The 22,865-nt window shown below is 40.9% G+C and overlaps 1 protein-coding gene across 1 annotated transcript in view; it reads right to left on the bottom strand.

Annotated features, from left to right (window-relative positions):
- SORCS3 (sortilin related VPS10 domain containing receptor 3) overlaps positions 1 to 22,865 on the bottom strand; it is a 979,390-nt gene that overhangs the window by 21,604 nt on the left and 934,921 nt on the right. The window contains exons 19-22 of the mRNA NM_001205986.3: positions 21,154 to 21,340; positions 14,765 to 14,898; positions 3,220 to 3,343; positions 1,489 to 1,601 (exon numbers count right to left, since the gene is read on the bottom strand). Coding sequence (NP_001192915.3) covers positions 1,489 to 1,601; positions 3,220 to 3,343; positions 14,765 to 14,898; positions 21,154 to 21,340 — 558 coding nt within the window. The remainder of the gene's footprint in view (positions 1 to 1,488; positions 1,602 to 3,219; positions 3,344 to 14,764; positions 14,899 to 21,153; positions 21,341 to 22,865) is intronic.

Genomic DNA, 22,865 nt, shown 5'->3' with positions numbered 1-22,865 from the left:
TAATTAAACTTAAAAGCTTCTGCACATCAAAGGAAACTATTAGCAAGGTGAAAAGACAGCCTTCAGAATGGGAGAAAATAATAGCAAATGAAGCAACCGACAAACAACTAATCTCAAAAATATACAAGCAACTCCTACAGCTCAACTCCAGAAAAATAAATGACCCAATCAAAAAATGGGCCAAAGATCTAAATAGACATTTCTCCAAAGAAGACATACAGATGGCTAACAAACACTTGAAAAGATGCTCAACATCACTCATTATCAGAGAAATGCAAATCAAAACCACTATGAGGTACCATTTCACACCAGTCAGAATGGCTGCGATCCAAAAGTCTACAAATAATAAATGCTGGAGAGGGTGTGGAGAAAAGGGAACCCTCTTACACTGTTGGTGGGAATGCAAACTAGTACAGCCACTATGGAGAACAGTGTGGAGATTCCTTAAAAAACTGGAAATAGAACTGCCTTATGATCCAGCAATCCCACTGCTGGGCATACACACTGAGGAAACCAGAAGGGAAAGAGACACGTGTACCCCAATGTTCATCGCAGCACTGTTTATAATAGCCAGGACATGGAAGCAACCTAGATGTCCATCAGCAGATGAATGGATAAGAAAGCTGTGGTACATATACACAATGGAGTATTACTCAGCCATTAAAAAGAATACATTTGAATCAGTTCTAATGAGGTGGATGAAACTGGAGCCTATTATACAGAGTGAAGTAAGCCAGAAGGAAAAACATAAATACAGTATACTAACGCATATATATGGACTTTAGAAAGATGGTAACGATAACCCTGTATACGAGACAGCAAAAGAGACACTGATGTATAGAACAGTCTTATGGACTCTGTGGGAGAGGGAGAGGGTGGGAAGATTTGGGAGAATGACATTGAAACATGTGAAATGTCATGTATGAAACGAGATGCCAGGCCAGGTTCAGTGCACGATGCTGGATGCTTGGGGCTGGTGCGCTGGGACAGCCCAGGGGGATGGTATGGGGAGGGGGGAGGGAGGAGGGTTCAGGAAAGGGAGCATGTGTATACCTGAAATTTGAAATTAAAATTAAAAAAAAAAAAAAACAAATAAATTTTTTAAAAAGCAGCAACAAAAACAACAAACAAACAAAAGCTCTCTAAACTTTGGTGGGCCAAACGAGTGAGTGACATTAGTATATACTTAAGCAGTGGTCCATCAATCATTTTATTAAAGGGCTCAATCTCCTGTCTTAGAAAAATGCAGGAGAAAGATGGTGCCAATTTCCCATCCTCAAACATGGATTAATTGTCTTTATCTCTCTCTTCTGAATCTCTCCATCTTTCTTTTCCATCCTTCATTTTCTCTACTCTTCTCTCTCTTTTTACAGAGCAATAATCTTTATTTAACTGTAGAATGGTGGTCTGAATCCTGAAAATGCCTCTGGGACCACACCATCTGGTTCTTTATTCAAGAAGATTTAAGCAAAGATAAAGTCAACTTACTTTCACCAGAGCCCGCTTGATCACATTGGCAATATCTTGCCTCCACTCTGGAATGTCAGGATTGTGGTAATCCAGATTAGGAGAGAAAGATAAGAGCTGGGACTGGAAGTATTCTGCAAGGAGAGAGCATGTGTGAGTGAGGCTGAGAGGCTGCGATAAGGTGGGGAGACTCCACCATCTTTGTGCTTTAGGAAAAGGGCTTCCATGTGGCTTCATCTCTAATTCTGTCTTTTCAGCCTGTCTCTTGGCTTCTAAATGAAGTGGGATTTGGTGACTGGAAGTCACCTACTGGAAGTAGGTTTGTGCTCCTACCACTTTTTTTTTTTTTAATCTTAAGAATTTCTTCTTGTAAATAAACATCCAAAATGCAAGATAATTGTGAAACTCGAGGAAAAGGAGACTTTTGCTGCTACAGGTAGTCATGCAGAGGCAACAATGAAGCATTAATAAATTGAGCTAGATTAGAATGGAGCTTTTTCTTGTTCCATCGATACTGCTGTATCTAGGCTATGGGTAACATTTGGTTTCTTGATCTGATTGGTAGATACACAGGTCTGTCCACTTTGTGGTAATTCATGAAGCTGAAACATTATCTGCGTACTTCTCTGTATTTTAATTTTTTAATTGAAGTATGGTTGATTTACAATGTGGTGCTCATTTATGCTATACAGCAAAGTGACCCAGTTTTATACAGATATACATTCTTTTTTTATATTCTTTTCCATTATGGTTTATCCTAGGAGACTGGATATAGTTCCCTATGCTATACAGTAGGACCTTATTGTCTATCCCTTCAAAATGTAATAGTTTACATCTACAAAGCCCAAACTCCCAGTTGCACTCCAATAAAAATGTTTAAAGTCTTCCAGGTGCCCAGTGAGAGAGCCTGAACCTCAAGTTTGCAGAGTTGTAGGAAAAGGCGCTCATCTGGGGTGAAGTGGAAGATATAAACTGAGTCAAAGTTTATAGTTTAAAGTTTATAGTTTAAAGTCACATACCCTAGTATAACTTTCCAGAAAATCCTGTTTTCTAGGATTTTCTTTTGGCTTTCTTTTTTTCTACAGTGGCTGTTTTTAGGGTCTGAGGGAGGTTCACTGAATGGTGATAAAAGCAGTTTGATTGAAAATTAACTTAATAACTAAGAATGGTCCTCCAGGATAGAGAACAGAATGGTGATTCTGTTTACCACTCTCCTGCCTTGTTTTATCCTTATATTCTTAGCCTTATTCTTATCCTTTGCAGCAAAAGATGTTAGAGTCTCCAACAACAAACAAAACACATCAGTTATGTATAGTTCATCTCAGTACTTAAGCTATGAGTTCCTCAAGAGCAGATACTGTAACTCCTCCAGCTTTTGAAATTACTGGTTCACACCTCACAAAGAATGGATGCTACCTGTGTGTTATAGATACCTTGGCGGTTCAACAGATCAAGATGCTTCAATGATAGTCTTTTTAGCTCAGCATCTCTTCAACTTATGGTTTATCCCTATCTAATGAGACCATCAGGTTGTGATGCAGACATATCACGGAAGACAAACAATGCTTATCTGCACTTACTTCTCTAACAATCTCAGTATCTACTCCAGGACAAGTAAAGAAGTACCTTTAGATACCTTTTGTGGACACACATAATTTTCCCACGGCCTGGGCAATTTCCAAAGCAGTCAGTGAATGCCACTCGGGTGGCTGGAGGGGATCACTGGGCAGAAAGGGGCATCACAGGGCTTACCGTGAACAGCGATATCTTTTGTGTCCTGGATGAGGGCATTCCCAGCGGCCACCTGGACAGTGATGGTATTAGTTCCCTCTGCTAGGAATGTGAAGGAAATGCTGCTGTCCAAGGTGATGAGGGGCTAAAAGAGAGAAGCCGAAACACTTACTTAGTCCTTTATGGGAATATTAGATTCCCTCCTTTCCTGTAAATCTCAGACTGTCACCAATCTGCATAGCATTTGCATATCCCCAAGGGATCCTAACTTGAAGAAGGAAGAAAAAAATTGCACAGCTTTCTAAATTATATAGCTAGTATCCAGGAAGCATATTAATATACTTGAAATACACTGTAAAATGCTAATTCTAAGAGATGAAGATAAGACTGGGCACCATGGATTTTGTCCATCATTCTGTTACTTCTCCTGGGGCAAAGTAGAAGCACCTTTTATAATCTATTCCTAGTGACTCTGGGAATAGCTGATCACTTTCTCTTTTCCTCTAATATTTTGTGCGACTTATATTTTCATCATGTATTCCATTGGGCTGCAAGATTTCTCAGAGAAGTGACCATATTTTATTTCTTTCTGAATCACCTACCTGCCTTTGGCATGTTGTCTTACATCTAGCAGAATCCATATATAAGTTGTATATACAGTCATATTATTGATCTGTGTGTTTCATTGCAAGGCATTTCTAAAAATTTAAATAAGCTGGGAAACAGAGAAACATGCATATCTGTGCTCACTTTTTAATCTTTTTTTATTTTTCTGTCTTCCCCTGATCATAACAGATAGGACTTGCAAAAGATAGATAGAGAAAGATAATAAGCACATGCTTTCCCTTAGAAATTAGGATCTCAGTAGAAGCAAGGGTTTATTGGAGAGAAGAGAATGCAGATTCTGAGATTAAAGTGTCATTATTCAGTGGTTATCTTGAGGCCCACGTCCTCTGAAGCTATCTGGTGTTTGCAAGGTAAGGCTTTTCTAAGGCAGCTCATGAATAGATGTCACAAGTGCAGATGAGCAGACCCCATCTCCTCTCTGTGGGTTAGGATGACAATAGGATAGAGCAGTGATGTCACCAGTTGTGAGGATGCATAGACTTGCCTTTTAAGAATGTGGATATCAGCCAGAGTTCACACAGCACATCTGTGCACCTGGATGCTGCAGAGGCTCAGAGATGCAGCATTCAGAGTATAGCGTCCCTTCTGCAAAACTGAAATCCCTTTCTAGCTCAGAATTTTCACCTGGGCCTCTGAAACAATAATTTGATTTCTTGGCTTTAAAATTCTATTGCTCTATTTTATGACCAAGCTGATGGCTGGAGTCAGACAGGATTAGACATTGCCCTAAGCTTCCTGACACCCTTTCTTCTCTGTTTGCTAAATGAAAGAAGGAAGTGGGTGTGGAAAGTTATATTCTTTTTTATTAACTAAGGGTAAGCCCAGAGTCTAAGCATGCTTCCTCATACTTATGGTTCTGTGATGATATGCACAAGGATGTGAACTCATTAATTAAGCCACAAATGAGGTACAAGTAGGTTCTGTGATGGACATCAACTCCAACAGATCAATGGTGGTCTGTTTAGTGTCCTGTGTTGAGAAGTCAAGTCAGGCTTAACACGGCAATATTGGCCATGGACATGGAATAAAGGAAAACTGTATGCCACTGAGTTGCCATCATTGGTATAACAAGAACAGAGACTTGAAACTCTGGCTCTGTTACTATTTTAATGAATGACCTTGGGAAAAGTCTGTCCCCACTGTGGGCCTTAGCTTAAAGTTGTAAGAACTTATTCAGCAATAAGAACACACAGAATTAGAGCTTTCGGCTAATTTTCTAGTTCCTACTAGTCAACCCATTAGGGCTTGTCTGTCAGAATGCCTTCAACTGTTTCATTACCTTAGTCATAATCTTTGGAAGGAAAATGAAATACATCTGTATACCCAACAGAATGACAAAAATTTCTTTAAAAATAATGACAAATATTGTTGAGGATGTGGAGCAACTAGAACTCTCATACAGTTTTGATGGGATGTATGATGGTGCAACTATGCAGGAAAAAGTTCACTTTTATAAGAAATTGTAATAATTTTTCCAAGATAATCATGCTATTTTATATTTATAGCTTAGCAATTGCAGTCTGGGAAATTTAGTCAAGATAAAAGAAAACATGTATCCACAAACAGAAGGAAATGCTCATAGCAGTTACATTCATAGTAGTCAAAAACTGAAACGAACCTAGAAGAATTTATCAATAGGAAAATGAATAAACAAGCCAAAGTGCATGCATTCAACAAAATCAAAAAGCAAATATTGATATACATAATAGTATGGATGAGTCTCAAAACCATGCTGCTGCTGCTAAGTTGCTTCAGTCGTGTCCGACTCTGTGCGATCCCTTAGACGGCAGCCCATCAGGCTCCACCGTCCCTGGGATTCTCCAGGCAAAAGCATTGGAGTGGGTTGCCATTTCCTTCTCCAATGCATGAAAGTGAAAAGTGAAAGTAAAGTCGCTCAGTCGTGTCGGACTCTTAGCGACCCCATGGACTGTAGCCTACCAAGGCTCCTCCGTCCTCATACTTATGGGGATTTTCCAGGCAAGAGTACTGGAGTGGGGTGCCATTGCCTTCTCAAAACCATAAGAAATGAAAGAAACCTTATATAAAAGAATTCATATGGTATGAATATGAAGTTCTATTAATAGAAAAGATAGATCTAATTCATGATGGGAAAAAATAGTGGTTGGTTCTGGGGTTTGGGGTGGGAATTTACTGAGAAGGGGTATGGAGAACTTTTGGAAGCAATGCTAATAATATACATCTTGAGAGGAGTTTGGGTTATAAGTATGTGTATTTCTCAGAACTCAGGAAGTACAGACTTCAGATCTGTCCATTTCGTGATTGATACATTTCATACCTCCATGGAGGAAAAAGTGCAAACAAGTAAAGAACTCTAGCTAATGATTCATAGCCTGAAGCATTAAGGATAAAGTATATAGCTGTCTGAAATTTATTCTGAAATGAATTTAAAAAAATTAAGATCAGTTGATTGCTGGATAGAAGGATGGACAGATAAATAGACATGATAAAACAAGCAGAGTAGATGTTAATGATAGACTATGTGTTAATGATAGACTAAGGATGGACAGATAAATAGACATGATAAAACAAGCAGAGTAGATGTTAATATAGACTATATTGTCCATGGGATTCTCCAGGCAAGAATACTGGAGTAGGTTGCCATGCCCTCTTCCAATGATAAGACTACAGGTGGTAGGTATATGGATATTCACTGTAAAATTATTTCATCTTTTAATTTGTGTTTGAAGTTTTTAATAATAAAATGTTGGGAGAGAAACAAAACAGCAAAGGAATAACTGATGTGTTTTTAGTTTCTCTTGCTTCCATAAATTGTTCTCTCTGACCATAACTATATCACATTACCCTTCTGTTTTGGTTACTGCCCTCAGCTGTCTCTAATCTCTTCCCAACTCTCACCATCAGGATCCTTTCTCCCCTAATGGTGTTCTCTTCAAGGAATCTGGCTACCCACTCCAGTACTCTGGCCTGGAGAATTCCATGGACTGTATAGTCCATGGGGTCACAAAGGGTCAGACACGACTGAGCTACTTTCACTTTTTTTTAAGGAATCTGCGCTACTCCCACATCATCCTCAGCACTCAGGGGTCTATGTGGTCCCACTCTTCTTTCTCTGCACACTCTTCTTGTCTTAGACGGGGCTGGGAAACCTGAAAGGAGAGGGATTCCTCCCACTCCAGCAGATCTGACTTTCTCCCCTCTGGCTGCTTTCCTAGCAGATCCAGGAACCAAGCAAGGAAATGCCAGCTGAGGTGGGAGGGAGCATGCCATCCCACCAGCCAGTCAAGGGCTCTGAGCCACAGCAAACTGTGTCAAATGAGCACACTTGGCCTCCAGGGCAGCAGACCACAAGCTTCCACGCTAGAGAGATGGCAGAAGCTAATTTTGTTTTTCAAATTGCTTTTGTTTTTCATCAGCTATTATGGCATCATGGCTGATTTCACCTCCCTTGCAAAGCTGGAACACTCCACGGAATTCTTGAGTTCTTCACTGGCCACCCATGTCTAGTGCACAACACTAAATTAAATCAAGTATTTTAAGGTTCATTTACTAAATCTATTAGGCAAGCAGACACATTTATTAAGCCAGACCTCTGTTAATCCCAGCAAATTGGCCTTTTAGAGCCCCACAAATCCAACATGCGGCCAACTGACTTCTCTGTGTTTTGTCCAAGCTGCACGGGCAGCCCAGGGCAAGGCTCATGGCCTGTGTAGGCTGTGGGTTACATCCCTGCCCACAAAGAGTCCCTTATGTGCAACAGGTCACATCCTATCCAGTAAACCCAGCAAGACATCAGCAAAGCTCTTGAGCGACTACATAGTTAGAAGATATCCCCCTGAATAATGGATCCGGGAGCTTCACAGAAATGTAGGGATGAAGCCTACACCATTTTCCCAAACACAGTAAATCAACATAGAATATTATCAAATGTCCACAGTTTAAATGCATACCCTGATAAAAACATGCCATTCCCAAATTAGACAGACTATGCAATCACTACGCTTATCTCCCTTAAAAATTTTAGCAGATTCCACAATAACATGTGCATGTATGTTCAGTTACTTCAGTCAGCTCTGACTTTGTGCAATTCTATGGACTGCAGCTGGCCAGGCTCCTCTGTCCATGGGACTCTCCAGGGAAGAATTCTGGAGTGGGCTTCCATGCCGTCCTCTATGGGATCTTTCCAACCCAGGGATCGAACCCACTTTTCTTAAGTCTCCTGCACTGGCAGGTGGGTTCTTTACCACTAAGCCACCTGGAAAGCCCACTATCTTACAATACCCTCTTCTAAATATGAATTTCTATGACAAAAGAAAATGTATTCATTTATGTCATCTAAAGCCATTGGTCACCTATCCACTCCAATTTTAGTTGTTATGCAATTCATCCCAAATGAATCCCACTTTGGTAGACTCAATCTACACAGAACAAAAACATACCCAAAGCCTTACCACTGCATACAAATCCCTTCCCTCCTTTCTGTCCCAATTCTATTGCTCCTTCAATGCCAGCTTAGGACCAGCTCCATACACAACTTGCTCTAAGACCAAGAAGCCCTGCATCCATCACCCCCTAAGCTGTTTGGCTGGGCCAATAAGGTTATATTCCTATTACCATAGCTTATAGTATCTATTCTTGGATGTTAACCTCATATTCTCAAATAGAGGACTTTACCATCTGAGCCTCAAATAGAGGCTCAGATGGTAAAGCATCTGCCTATAATGCGAGAGACCCGGGTTCGATCCCTAAGTCAGGAAGATCTCCTGGAGAAGGAAATGGCAACCCACTCCAGTATTCTTGCCTGTAAAATCCCATGGATGGAGGAGCCTGGTAAGCTACAGTCCATGGGGTCGCAGAGTCAGACACGAATGAGTGACTTTACTCACTAAGGGGAACAAATGAAATTTATACTGTTTTTGTGTTCCTCATAACAGCTAGCACAAAATACAAGTTCTTGAGAAAGATTCATGGAACTCCTGATATAATTTCACATCTGCTAATAGGTTTGAAGGTATACGGGCCTACAGTTGGATTTTAGGAACACTTGATCTCTTCCATTTATGTATACATCATCATACTTGAGCACCAATAACTGTGTGTGTATTCATCGTGCCTTCTTATCAGAAATGTAATTTCCCTGAAGGTAGAGACAAAGTGCTCTTTTATTCCTAAGGGCACCAAACAGAGGGTTAACTATAAATATTTGGGGGGATGTCAACTGATTCTTTTTTAAATAAAATTTTATTTATTTATTTGGCCTACGCCAGGTCTTAGTCGTGGCATGTAAACTCTTAGTTGTACATAAGGGATCTAGTTTCCCAACCAGGGATCGAACCCAGGTTCTCTGCATTGGGGAAGAGGAGTCTTAGCCACTGAACCATGAGGGAAGACCGTCAACTGATTCTTACTGGGAGGTTGACTTAATTCAACCACTGGGGTGAAACTGTCCAATTCACCTGGTCACAACACACAGATATACACACACAAGCCAATTTCTCTTTCATCAGTGATATTCTGATGACTAAATACAATAATGTATATAAAGACAATAGTAGAAATAAATGCTCAAAATTAATATCTGCCCCTTTCACAGATCAGTTTGTTTATGAAGGGCAGCCAACTAGCTCGACACTCAGAGCACTCAACAACCACCCAAAGAAACTCATTTGCCAGGAAAATTCTCACTGGATCAACTTCTCAACACTATGGCCACCTTAATGTTTTTCTGTCTTGATGCTGGCAAAAGCACTGAAAATACACCTTTTTTAACTAGCAGAATAACCATGCTTAGAGGTGGGAGAGAAATCTGTGGAACCATGTCAGATTTGCCCCCCCAAGAGGTATATCCCACTGATACAACGGCTAAGCACAACAGTGACTGATATCTTCAAGTGCTTAGATATGTTCTAAGCACTTAAGTACCTTTCCTTATTAATCTTCAAAGCAATACTAGAATATAGTCTCTGCTAGCCTTACTCTGACATTACAATGAACAAAACTGAGGCACAGAGCAATTACCTGATTTGATCAAAGACATACAACAAAGAAGAACCTGTATCGGGACCCCAAGCCAGGCTTGTCTCATTTCAATACCACTCTGTTTGAACGCCTCTAATGTACTCTCATTCTCTTGGTTCTTTGGAAACAAAAACCAACCAGTAGAATCTTTGATATCTAAGTATTTTTACACTGTATGCTCATTATAAGTAGAATTCTTAACCAAAGGAATACTTAAGGTCATTGTCAAAAAAATAATACTATAATGGCTTTCTGCAATTTTAAAATTCCCCCCTCATAATATGGCACAATATAAATTAGAGAGGCAGATAATTTCAAATAATAACTCAGTGATGTTCATGGATTAGATGTTTTTATCCTTGACTTAGAGAAAAGTACACTGAGCTTCAAACTAACACAGATGATTATCTGAGAAATAGAAACGACTCTCCAATCACACTGTCCACTTCTCCATTGATCAAATATTTATTAGACACTGTCTGGTATTTCAGGTCACAGAATCAACACACAAAGAAAAAAACTGGTGCCACAGAGAAGCACTGTCCTCAGTTCCTTGTGAGCAGTTGAGTAAATCATTGTGCTTATGATGGCCAAGAACTGCCCTCTGTACACAGTCATCTCCCTGGCGAGTCCACAGGTGAACAAACACTAGAGAAAAGAACTCCCTGGCTGGACAGCCCAGACCTCACATCCTCTGAGGTGAAATGAATTTAAAGTCCCTCTCTTTCCGATGTTCTCCTCCCAGAAACATTTTTCTTTTTATTTCACCATGTTTATGTCTGCTAGTGTTTGAAGCAGAATTTTAGGGTCTATGAGCTCTTGGGCTTCCCTTGTGTCTCAGCTGGTAAAGAATCTGCCTTCAATTTGGGAGACCTGGGTTCGATCCCTGGGTAGGGAAGATCCCCTGGAGAGGGGAATAGCTACCCATTCCAGTATTCTGGCCTGGAGAAGCCATGGACTGTATAGTCCATGGGGTTGCAAAGAGTTTGACATGACTGAGTAACTTTCACTTCACTGCACTTCGTGAGCTCCCAGAGACAAACTGAGTGAGGCAAAGAAAGCATCCTGGGGCTGGGAATGGTACTGGTATAGACGGGAGTGAGGACACCTGGGTTCTGGCTCAAGAGTGAACCAGATGTTTGCCTTTAGAATGCTCATCTCACATAGGGAGCTTCAAGACTCTAATGTACCAAAGGGGCATCTTATTAACTAACCTCCTTACCTAATGTCCCAGTGCACAATACCACTAGAAATGTAAAAGCATCGTAGCCTATACTAAGAAATTAAAAGTCCACAGCACAAAGGATACAAACAGAAAATTGTCCTTGGGGTCCCATAAATCTAATTGTCTTTTATCAACCCATCCTAACTGCCATATTTTATGCAAAAAAAAAAAAAAAAAGAGCATCATTTAGTGAGTACCTAATCTATGCCAGGGAAATACAGATTATTTTACTTAGTTTTCACAAAAATCAAGAAGACATGGGCATTAGTCTCTCAGTTTTCAGTTAAGTGCATTAAATGTTAGGTTGAACCACTTGATCAAGCTCACACAAACAACATGCAGCAATGCTAGAAACCTAACCCTTTTCTTTCTGAACCCACAGTACATATTCTCCACACCATATAATCAGTTCAGTCACTCAGTCATGTCCTAATCTTTGCGACCCCATGGACCGCAGCACACCAGGACTTCCTGTCCATCACCAACTCCCAGAGTTTACTCAAACTCTTGTCCATTGAGTCAGTGATGCCATCCAACCATCTTATCCTCTGTCGTCTCCTTCTCCTCCTGCCTTCAGTCTTTCCCAGAATCAGTGTCTTTGCCAACACGTCAGTTTCTCGCATCAGGTGGCCAAATATTGGAGTTTCAGTTTCAGCATCAGTCCTTCCGATGAATATTCAGGACTGATTTCCTTTTGGATCTCCTTGCAGTCCAAGGGACTCTCAAGAGTCTTCTCCAACACCACAGATCAAAAGTATCAATTCTTTGGTACTCAGCTTTCTTTATAGTCCAACTCTCACATCCATACATGACTACTGGAAAAACCATAGCTTTTATTGATTGACCTTTGTTGGCAAAGTAATGTCTCTGCTTTTAATATGCTGTCTAGGTTGGTCATAACTTTTCTTCCAAGGAGCAAGCGTCTTTTAATTTCATGGCTGCAATCACCATCTGCAGCGATTTGGGGGCCCAAAGGTGAAGTCCCTCACTGTTTCCATCGTTTCCGCTTCTCTTTGCCGTGAAGTGATGGGACCAGATGCCATGATCTTAGTTTTCTGAATGTTGAGTTTTAAGCCAACCTTTTCACTCTCCTCTTTCACTTTCATCAAGAGGCTCTTTAGTTCTTTTCTCTCTGCCATAAGGGTGGTGTCATCTGTGTATCTGAACTTATTGATATTTCTCCCAGCAATCTTGATTCCAGCTTATGCTTTATCCATATCAGCATTTTGCATGATATACTCTGCATATAAGTTAAATCAGCAGGGTACTCCGTTCCCTATTTGGAACCAGTCTGTTGTTTCGTGTCCAGTTCTAACTGTTGCTTTCTGACCTGCATACAGATTTCTCAGGAGGTAAGCTGGTCTGGTATTTCCATCTCTTGAAAAATTTTCCAAGTTGGTTGTGATCCACACAGCCTAGGCTTTGGAGTAGTCAATAAAGCAGAAGTAGATGTTTTCCTGGAACTCTCTTGCTTTTTCAATGATCTTAGCTTTCTTACTAAGCACCATTATATGGTGCCTCATTTTACTTAGCACCATATAATGCTGTTTCCCTAAACAAAAGCAGGACTCACAATACTGTAAATCAACTCTACTTCAATAAAAAACATTTTTTACTTGAAAATAAGGGCAGGAATGAATCATATTCTACTCTTATCATGCAAGATCTGAAGTTCTGTTTGTTCATCTCAAACAAACAAAACTGGCATTGTTCCTTTTAAAAAGGAATTATTACATGGCAACTGAGTATTTATTTTTTGTACAGTTCTTCTGTGTATTCTTGCCACCTCTTCTTAATATCTTCTGCTTCTGTTAGGTCCATCCCATTTCTGTCCTTTATTGTGCTCATATTTGCATGAAATGTTCCTTTGGTATCTCTAATTTTCTTGAAGAGATTTCTAGTCTTTCCCATTCTATTGTTTTCCTCTATGTCTTTGCACTGATCACTGAGGAAGGCTTTCTTATCTCTCCTTGCTATTGTTTGGAACTCCGCATTCAAATGGGTGTATCTTTTCTTTCCTCCTTTGCCTTTTGCTTCTCTTCTTTTCTCAGCTATTTGTAAGGCCTCCTCAGACAGCCATTTTGCCTTTGTACATCTTATTCATTATGCCAAAGCCTTTGACTGGGTGGATCACAACAAATTGTGGAAAATTTTTAAAGAGATGGGAATACCAGACCACCTGACCTGCCTCCTGAGAAATCTGTATGCAGGTCGACAAGCAACAGTTAGAACTGGACATGGGTCTACAGACTGGTATCAGGAAAGGAGTATGTCAAGGCTGTATGTTGTCACCTAGCTTATTTAACTTATATGCAGAGGACATCATGCGAAATGCCAGGCTGGATGAAGCACAAGCTGGAATCAAGATTTTCAGGAGTAATATCAATAACCTCAGATATGCAGATGACACCACCCTGATGGCAGAAAGCCAAAAAGAACCTCTTGGTAAAAGTGAAAGAAGAGAGTGAAAAAGTTGGCTTAAAACTCAACATTCAGAAAAGTAAGATCATAATCACTTCATGGTAAATACATGGGGAAACAGTGGAAACAGTGACAGACTTTATTTTGGGGGGCTCCAAAATCACTGCAGATGGTGACTGCAGCCATGAAATTAAAAGACACTTGCTCCTTGGAAGAAAAGCTATGACCAACTTAGACACCATATTAAAAAGCAGAGACATTACAATGCCAACAAAGGTCCATCTAGTCAAAACTATAGTTTTTCCAGTAGTCACGTATGGATGAGAGAGTTGGACCAGAAAGAAAGCTGAGCACCAAAGAATTGATGCTTTTGAACTGTGGTGTTGGAGAAGACTCTTAAGAGTTCCTTAGACTGCAAGGAGATCCAACCAGTTCATCCCAAAGGAAATCAGTCCTGAATATTCATTGGAAGGACTGATGCTGAAGCTGAAACTCCAATACTTTGACCACTTGATGCGAAGAACTGACTCATTTGAAAAGACCCTGATGCTGGGAAAGATTGAAGGCAGGAGGAGAAGGGGATGATGAGGATGAGATAGTTGGATGGCATCACTGACTCAATGGACATGAGTTGAGTAAACTCCAGGAGTTGTCGATGGACAGGGAGGCCTGGTGTGCTGCAGTCTATGGGATCACAAAGTCAGACACAACAGAGCGACTGAACTGAACTGAAGTGACTTTCTCAATGTGTGTGTGTGTGTGTGTGTTAGTTGCTCAGTCATGTTCAACTCTTTGCGACCCATGGACTGTAGCCTCCAGGTTCCTCACTGCATGGGATTCTCCAGGCAAGAATGTGGGAATGTGTTTCCATGTCCTTCTCCAGAGGATCTTTGCAACCCAGGGACTGAACCAGGGTCACCTAGAATTGCAGGCTGATTATTTACCATTAAATGACTTTCTTGATATTATACACCTAATGAGTAGAAAGGCTAGGATTAAAACAAAACAGAGCAAAATGAGTATTAGAAAAATTGATCAGAGGAGCAAGAACAACCAGGTTTGTATAATCTTTTCTTCCTTAGGATATTTGAAGTTCCCCTATTATAGCAATGAAGTTGGTGTGGGAAGGTATGTCATATTCATTGACATGGATTCCAAGCTTCATTGAGTATCCGTTATTGCCCACATCCCCCTGTGCTCCCAGCATCAAACAGAAGCTAGAACATGGGATCATCTAAGCAGATACCAATCAGAAAGGGTCAACTCTAAGCAGATACTAATCGATAAGGGCCAAACCTTTGTACTATTGCCGAACCACCAGAAATACGTAAGAGTCCCCAGTTGGCTGGGCCACACAACTGCACTGATGTTGACCTCCTTCTTTCTTATGGCAACAAAGGGAACCCGGAGATGAACATGCTCCACAGGGCCTAGGGGAACGAGGAAAACAATGTCAGTGTTTCTATTCCCAAAATAAACAAAAGCTCACATTCCCAGATTCTTTTTATCTTTACCATCATCTATAATAAAACAACAATCGCAAACTCACAGATGTTGAGGTGTGTGTGTGTGTGTGTGTGTGTGTGCTTGAAATGAAGCACTGCAAACAACAGGGAACTCAATTTGGGCTTCAGATTGAGTGACATCTGAACTTAACTTCCGTCTGATGATCCCACCACAAATGCTTATGAACCTCAAATCTAAGGACAAAGCTAGTTTACTGGACACTTAGCCAAAAAATAGGAAGATAAAAAAGCGATCTCTTGCATAGCTGCTGATTAGCCTGTATCGTGATTGGGGGTTGGTGCATTGTATGGAGGGCTCTGCCATTATCCTCAATTGTTAATTGGTTCCATCTTGTTCAACAATCGGCCATTGTGCCTGTCATCTGCAACACTCAGTGGGTGTCACTCAGAAGCTGGCAGGGCTGTATTATGAAAAGAAAAAAGCCTGTCTCCTTAAATTGAAGAGAAATAAATGCCAGGTTCACAAATAATAATAATTTTAAAAGCTGTTTGCCAAAAGGTGACCAAACATTTTTTTTGCTCCTCAGAAAACTGATGTAAGCAGTCTCAAGTTCTAAACTAGCATGTAAGAGAATAGACTGGAATCCATTCTATGCATAAGTGAGAATTTTAATTTAATTCATTTTCAAAATAACATGAGAGGAGGAAAACGCTGAAGAAAAATGTTAATGAGTCAGCACTGCATTTGTGGGGCAGATATGTTATTTTTTAATTCTGTGGGCTTTTCTCCCCAACCCTTACCCTTTTCTTTTTCCTTTTCTTTTTTTTTCCCTACCCACTGCCTTTCCTCCCTTTGCTCCCTTCCTCCACTTTTCCCTTTCTTACATCCTTTCTACTTCACCAGATCCAACTAAAATGTTCTAGTTATCTGCCCACACTTTGCTGGAACACATTTTCTGGTTTCCAACACGATGATGTTGATGAGCTAAAGTAACTAAAGGTCACAGCTGTAGCAAGGACATCTCTTTATCCTTGGAACCTTGAGTTCGTCTCTTGAGTGGGGCATTTTCCAGGCCACCAAGCCTTCACTAATGACATCCTTGGTTATTTTGGAGATGGCTCAGTTTAAAGGGAAGAAAGCAGAAAGATATTTTTTACTTCTGCTCCTATTTAATTTTGGCTGTATGAGCTTTTCTTCTATTTTACATAACTTTGACCCTACACAGGCTGTTACACTGTCCTTTGCCTTCCTTACAGTAATAAGAACATATGAAGGTGATCTGGGGATATTAAAAGTATCATATAATTAGTTATGGGCTGACACTATTTCCACCACCACTACCACACCATCATGGCTCCTGTTTATCATTGGGTTAAAGTCTCTCTTACAAGAGTGGGCATTATTGTGAATCTCATTCGTACCTCCTGTGTCATAGGTAAATTTATATTGGGAGAAAAGGTGTTTGGACAGGAACTGAGATCAGATGAGGAGATCAGCCAGACCTGCTTGCCACTGTCCAGATGGTATTTTTCTGAACAATCAACAAAGTATTCAAGAATCTGTGTATCTACAGTGCGAAAACACTCTCTGCCTACAGCTCTCTCAGCTGACCCCAGGCATATAGCATTTCAAGATTTCTTCCAACAAACAGTTTCAAACCTGTCACTTCAGATACACATTTGGCTAAAGGCTTAATTATTTTCAACTTGTGAGCCTGTTTAATTATTTTTGTATGGTTTGATTGTGGGCTAGAATTTAAAAAATACAGGTGTGAGAAAATACTGGCTAGTTTTCATTTCTTTACTCAATTTTAGGAGTTCATCTGGTTAAACTCTGCTGTTTGTGCTTTATTGATCTTTGTGGAAGAAATACGGCAATGGGAAGGGGTCCCTGACCAGGCCATGTCCTGGGAGGGAGATGAGAAACCTGGGTCTTACTTTAACACCTCTGAGTCCTTCTTCATGCCCACATTCAGATTTCTCACTCTCCCCGTGATGGGAATGGAGTCCCTTTATCCTCAAGGTCAATGCTTCTGTTTTGTTGTTTAATTGAAGTATAGTTGATTTACAATATTGCATTAGTTTCAGGTATACAGCAAAGTGATTTAGTTATACATACATACCTACCTACATACATACATATATTCTTTTTTCTATTCTAGGTTATTATAAGATATTGGATAGAATTCCCTGTGTTGTACAGTAAATCCTTGTTGCTTATTTATCTTATATATGGTAGTGTGCATCTGTCATCACATACTTCTAATTTACCCCCACCCTATTCCCCTTTGGTAACCATAAGTTTGTTTTCTATGTCTGTGAATCTGTTTCTGTCTTGTAAATAAGTTCATTTGTACTATTTTTTAGATAACGCTCCTATTCTTAGCTCTCTCCTTCAAAATGTGCAGAGCCCATCCTGCTGGCCAGCTCATGAGAACCCTGCACTTTTTCCACATTGCTATGATTCACAGCACTGGACAGGCTTCTCAGTTTTCTGTTACTCAGACATCTCCACTCATCTAAGACTTACATTGTGGGGCATTTTGATGCCCCCAAATATAAAATGAGACCTTCTTCTCCCTACTGTGCTCAGTCTATCAGTCTTATTTGACTCCTTGCGACCTTATGGACTATAGTCTGCCAGGCTCCTCTGCCCATGGAATCTTCCAGGCGAGAATACTGGAGTGGGGTGCCATTTCCTACTCCAGGAGATCTTCCCGATCCAGGGATTGAATCTGCATCTCTTACGTTTCCTGCATTGCCAGGGGAATTCTTTACCACTAGCGTCACCTGGGAAGCCCTCTTCTCACCAAATTCATGCCAAACACAAAAGGGGTGGAGCCTCCATGAATTAGAACACCATCAAGCACAGCCACATATATGCCAGTTTCAGGACAAGTAAACATAATCTCAAAGAACAACACTAAACAGCTTTTTAGAGCAAAGAACCTGAGCCAGAAACTCCAGGCTTCTACCTACAGATAAACCATGGATTGGAGAGAAGAGAGCTGGGAGGATTCAGAAGGGAATACAGGAAACTCCTAAAATCCTCACTGTCAAAGAGTGTTCTTTTTAATAAAAATCTAATAATCTGTGCGAGATTGGTTATTATGGGTGGCTAACAGCTACTTTTGTTAGCTAATGGCCCAAGGTGAGGCCAAGAGCAGTTTCCACTATAATAACTGTCTGGTAAATGCAGCCATGATTGATTTGGAGGGAATTATGAGCACGATAAAAGTTTCAAGGAACATTTCCTCCTTCACGCACATAACCCACAATATAAACCTGTTCCTCACTGTTGTTGTTTTTGCCATTGAAGTACACTGGTCTTTGTGCCCAGCAGACAAGGTCCACTCTTGGGAGAATTAGGAACATGGGTGGGGCAGGTCGTTGGAACAGAGGAAAGTAAATTTGTTTTTTAAAAAGACCTGTGTGTAAGACTGGCCCTTTTCTGGCATAAGGGAACTTGGCTCTCAGTGTGTTTCCAGTCAACAGTTAGCTGATAGGACTGGTTCACTCTGCCTAGAATTCTTTTTATTCTTTTAAGCAATGATATGGTTTATTCTAGGGCTTCCCTGGTTAAAGAATCTGCCTGCAATGCAGGAGACCTGGGTTCGATCCCTGGGTCAGGAAGATCCCCTGGAGAAGGGAACAGCTACCCACACCAGTATTTTTGCTTGGAGAATTCTGTGGACAGAGGAGCTGGTAGACTACAGTCCATGGAGTAGCAAAGAGTCGGATATGACTGAGAGACTAGGCGCACACACATACATGGTTTATTCTGAAAAAAGTATTTTCCTCAGGAAGTCTGGAAATTTTGTGCACACTAGGCAGAGGATGGCTATTTGATCAGTCCCCAGTAGAAGCCACGGCCACTGAGTTTGCAATGAGCTTTTCTGGTAAACAGCCCTTCATACGCATTGCTCTAACTCATTGCTGGAGGAATTATGCATGTTCTGTGGGACTCCATGGGAGAGGACTTTTGGAAGTTTGCACTTTGTTTCCTACAGACTTTGACCCACAGGCCTTTTCTCTTTGTTGATCTCTCTCTGCTAATCAGTGTAATGAATCAAAGTCTGAAGTATGACTATATGCTGAGACTTGCAAGTCCTTCCAGCAAATCACTAAACCTGGGAGAGGATGTCTTGGGGACCCTGACACATACACATAATCCAATTTGATTCTCAGAGCCTCACTATAATCTAAATATTACAGGAGAGGGATCAGAAGTTTGTAAAGACTAAGAAAGTTGACAGATATTAAACATTTCACAAAAGGATATGATCAGTATTCAAATACAGGTCTTTTTTGCTCCAAACTTGGCTTGTAAACACCCTGCACACCACCCACCTGGGTTTCTGATCTGGTGCTGCTGGCACAGAAAGATTATAGACGGTGTGGTGTGATTATCACCACTGGGCTATTGATGGCCCATTTCTAGCAGTCTTTTTCCTCCCTCACCAGAATGTAAACTCTGCAAGAGGGGGGCCATCTTTCTATACTGCGTCCCCAGTATCTAGCAATATATTAAGAACTCAACAAATAGTCATTGAATAAAATAGTGAATGACTGGATGTGTTATTTGTAATTCCTACTTACTATTGTTGCAAGAGACCTGTGGAGCAAGGTACCAGTTAGAATTAAGCCATTTTAAAACTGAAGTTCAGAAGTTTTAGAGAAGAAATCATTTACCCCATGGTCCACTAGCTTGGTGTCTTTAAGGATGTATCATCCAGGCCTTTCTCCACGCACTTCCCTCATCGCTGCTGGTCCTTATACTATTAGTGTAACCAGAATGCTAGGAGACCAGCTAGTCACTGTCTGCCACGGACTTTTAAGTGTAGGGTTTTTATATTTTTACTGAGTTGTTAATAGAAAAAGTGTCTCTTATGTTCACCTAGGTTCTTTTAAGCATTTAATTTTCACCATATGTAGCATGTATGAGTGTGTGTGCTCAATCGCTCGGCATGTCTGAAACTTTGAGAGCCCACGGACTGCAGTCCACCAGCCTCCTCTGTCCATAAGATTATTCTGGCAAGAACACTGGAGTTTTGTTGCAATTTCCCCCTCTAGGTGATCTTCCCAACCCAGGGATCGAAACTGCATCTCCTGTGACTCCTCCATTGGTGGGTGGATTCTTTACCACTGAGCCACCTGGGAAGACCATCAGATATAGCATAGCCTCTGAACTCTTGTGGGGTATATAAGTAAGAACTACAGTAGTCCTTAGACCCATGATTGTCACTACAAAGTACAGGAAACCAATAACAGTCCCCAAACAACATTTCCTTAACCCAACATTTTAAATCATATTTAGGTTTCAGTTTATCTAAGTCAAGTTCCAGGATATCAAAGACACAAAATAAATCCAGGACTCACACACTACTTTGGAACTTCAACTGGTGGTTTCTTCCCTGGGGACTCAGACAGTAAAGAATCTGCCTGTGATGTGGGAGACGGGGGTTCAATCCCTGGGTCGGGAAGATCCCCTGAAGAAAGGAATGGCTACCCACTCCAGCATTCTTGCCTGGAAAATTTCATGGACAGAGAGCCTGGTGGGCTACAGTCCCTGGGGTAACAAAGAGTCAGATACGACTGAGTGACTAACACTTTCACTTTTCAAGCAACAGCCAACAGCCATGAAACAAATTCTAGGACAACAAAACTGTTGGGGAGTTCTTAGAATTATTTACATCTGGGATAAACTTGAAGTAACCTTGGGTGTAAGAATTAAGTTACTTTACGTGTTCAGTTCTACATATAAAACAATTTGGGGCACGTGTTTCTTTAATCCTTCTTTGGCTCTTTCAGTGGAAAGAACAATTTACTTTGATTTGTGCTGCCTTCACTCAGAGTAACTTAAAAATGAGCCTGTGGCTGTGAACCAGATGGTTCCTCTCTCCCTCTATTTTAGCAGCCTCCAATGCAAGGCACTCTTACCCGAATATGTGTTTGCATGTGCACACTTATATCAGAACAGAGTGGAGCTGAAAAGGAGAGACTAGGTGGTAACATTTTCCAAATTTTCAAAATAATCCGTCTACTTTAGCATCACGAAACGCCAACATAGATGAACTCACATCTGTCTTTTGACTGGGGTTATCATTTGTGGTAGTAGTCATACCAATTCCAGCTCAGTGAGGGATCTCAGGAAGCCTGAACAGAAGAAGTAGTTAACCCGGGAGCAGAGTAAAGGGAGGGGTGGTTCAAGCTACTTACAAACCACATGCAGGAAGAGGACCGCTGTGTCTGAGCCTAGGTTGTTCTCCGCATAGGCTGTCACCTGGAAGATGCCTGCACTCTTGTACACGTGCTTGATGCCGTCCTCAATGGGACTGAAATTAGCGTAGGACACTGCAATCCCGTCCCCAAAGTCAAGCTGGATGTTTGTCCTTTGGAGATCACCCTGCAAAGGGGAATAGCAGCTGGCCTGGGCCCATTTGCATGGTCCAGCCCGACTCCTCTCTGATGCTTGGTCCTCTGCCTTCAGCATCACCCCTAGAGGCCTGAATCTCCCTCAAACACCCTCCTGAAACACTCTCAACACAATCATCAGACTCTGTCTGATAGCTACTGGGCACTGTGAACAGGTACTATGGGTCTATTGCCCTTCTTTGCCCAAACTCAGGTAGCCTGATGTGGCTGATATTAGCAATTATGGAGAAGGTAGAGCCTCTATGAAGCTCTGAAATGTGGAAGCCAAGGGCCTCCCTCGATTGCTCATGGACATTAATTGTTCCTCTCTTGTTTCATGATAATAATAATAGTAGTAACAGCTAACACTGATAAAGCTTCTTTTCAGTTCCAAGGAATTAGTCCCCTCATAACTCTAAAATGTAGAAAGTATTACTGTTCCCATTTTAGAAATGAGGACACAAATAAAGGAATTAAAGGAATTAGACCAAAGTCTCTGTAGCCAATAGTGGAAGAGCCAAGTTTTGAACCCAAGTAGTCTGGTGTCAGTACTCTCAACCACCATGCTATTATTAAAATTTTCCTATTTTTTAGTATTTATCACTAGGTTCCAAGCATGATGCTAATCGCTTAACACATTTTATATAATACCACCTTCAAAATAACTCTGTGAGATAGGATAATTATTTCCATTCTACAGATAAATACTGCATACCTGCTGAAAATATACCTGTGCTCTGTTGATCTTGGCTTTCCCTAAACTTGCCTAAGCCCCCTCTTCCCTGAAGCATTTTTTGACCATCTCAGCTCACAGGTATTTCTGCCTCGAGGGATGCCAAGAGCCACCTGGGCCCACCTGAGGAGGTGATGTCAGTGGTTTAGTTGAGTGCATCTTACCACCCCAAGTTGATCCTTAGCTTCCTAAGAGCTAACACTGAACCCCATCCTTTCTTGTACTTCATTGTACTTGTACATTGTACTTGAACTTTCTTGTACTTCATCCCACTTTATTGGGCTGACAGTTTGGATAAATTCAACTGAACCTAACCATAAGATAAGGGTTCTGGATGAAAAAAGAAGAATCAGGTTTCTCTGCTTATTTACAAAGATTGTTGATGGAGAAGAAAGAAGAGAAATACATCATTTTGGAATTATGAGCCAATTCTCCTGCCCAGTGACTGTGCATTCATCACAGTTTCACTGTCTCTCCCGCCATGGCAACCCAGATGTGAGTAAAATATTGATAGGTGCTACCTTGCCCCCAACACAATGTCAACTACCCTTGAGTTTATGAATATAAATTAAAGTGGAAATGAACTGAAGGCAATTCAAATGGATAAGATCATGGCTCTTCACATCCATTCAAGAGAAGGCTTTAATAGAGCTGATCCTGGAAACTCCCTAGTGGGAATGCGATGATGACCTCCTCTGAATATTAAAATTCTTTAATTTAAGCACCCAGTGTGGATAAAGGCTAAAGGACGTGCCAACCCAGGATAAGGAGCCCTCACTGTCCT

Source organism: Bos taurus, chromosome 26 (genome assembly GCF_002263795.3).
Source record: "Bos taurus isolate L1 Dominette 01449 registration number 42190680 breed Hereford chromosome 26, ARS-UCD2.0, whole genome shotgun sequence".
In the NCBI taxonomy this organism is placed as follows: domain Eukaryota; kingdom Metazoa; phylum Chordata; class Mammalia; order Artiodactyla; family Bovidae; genus Bos; species Bos taurus.
This window is presented reverse-complemented; position numbering and strand designations above follow the sequence as displayed.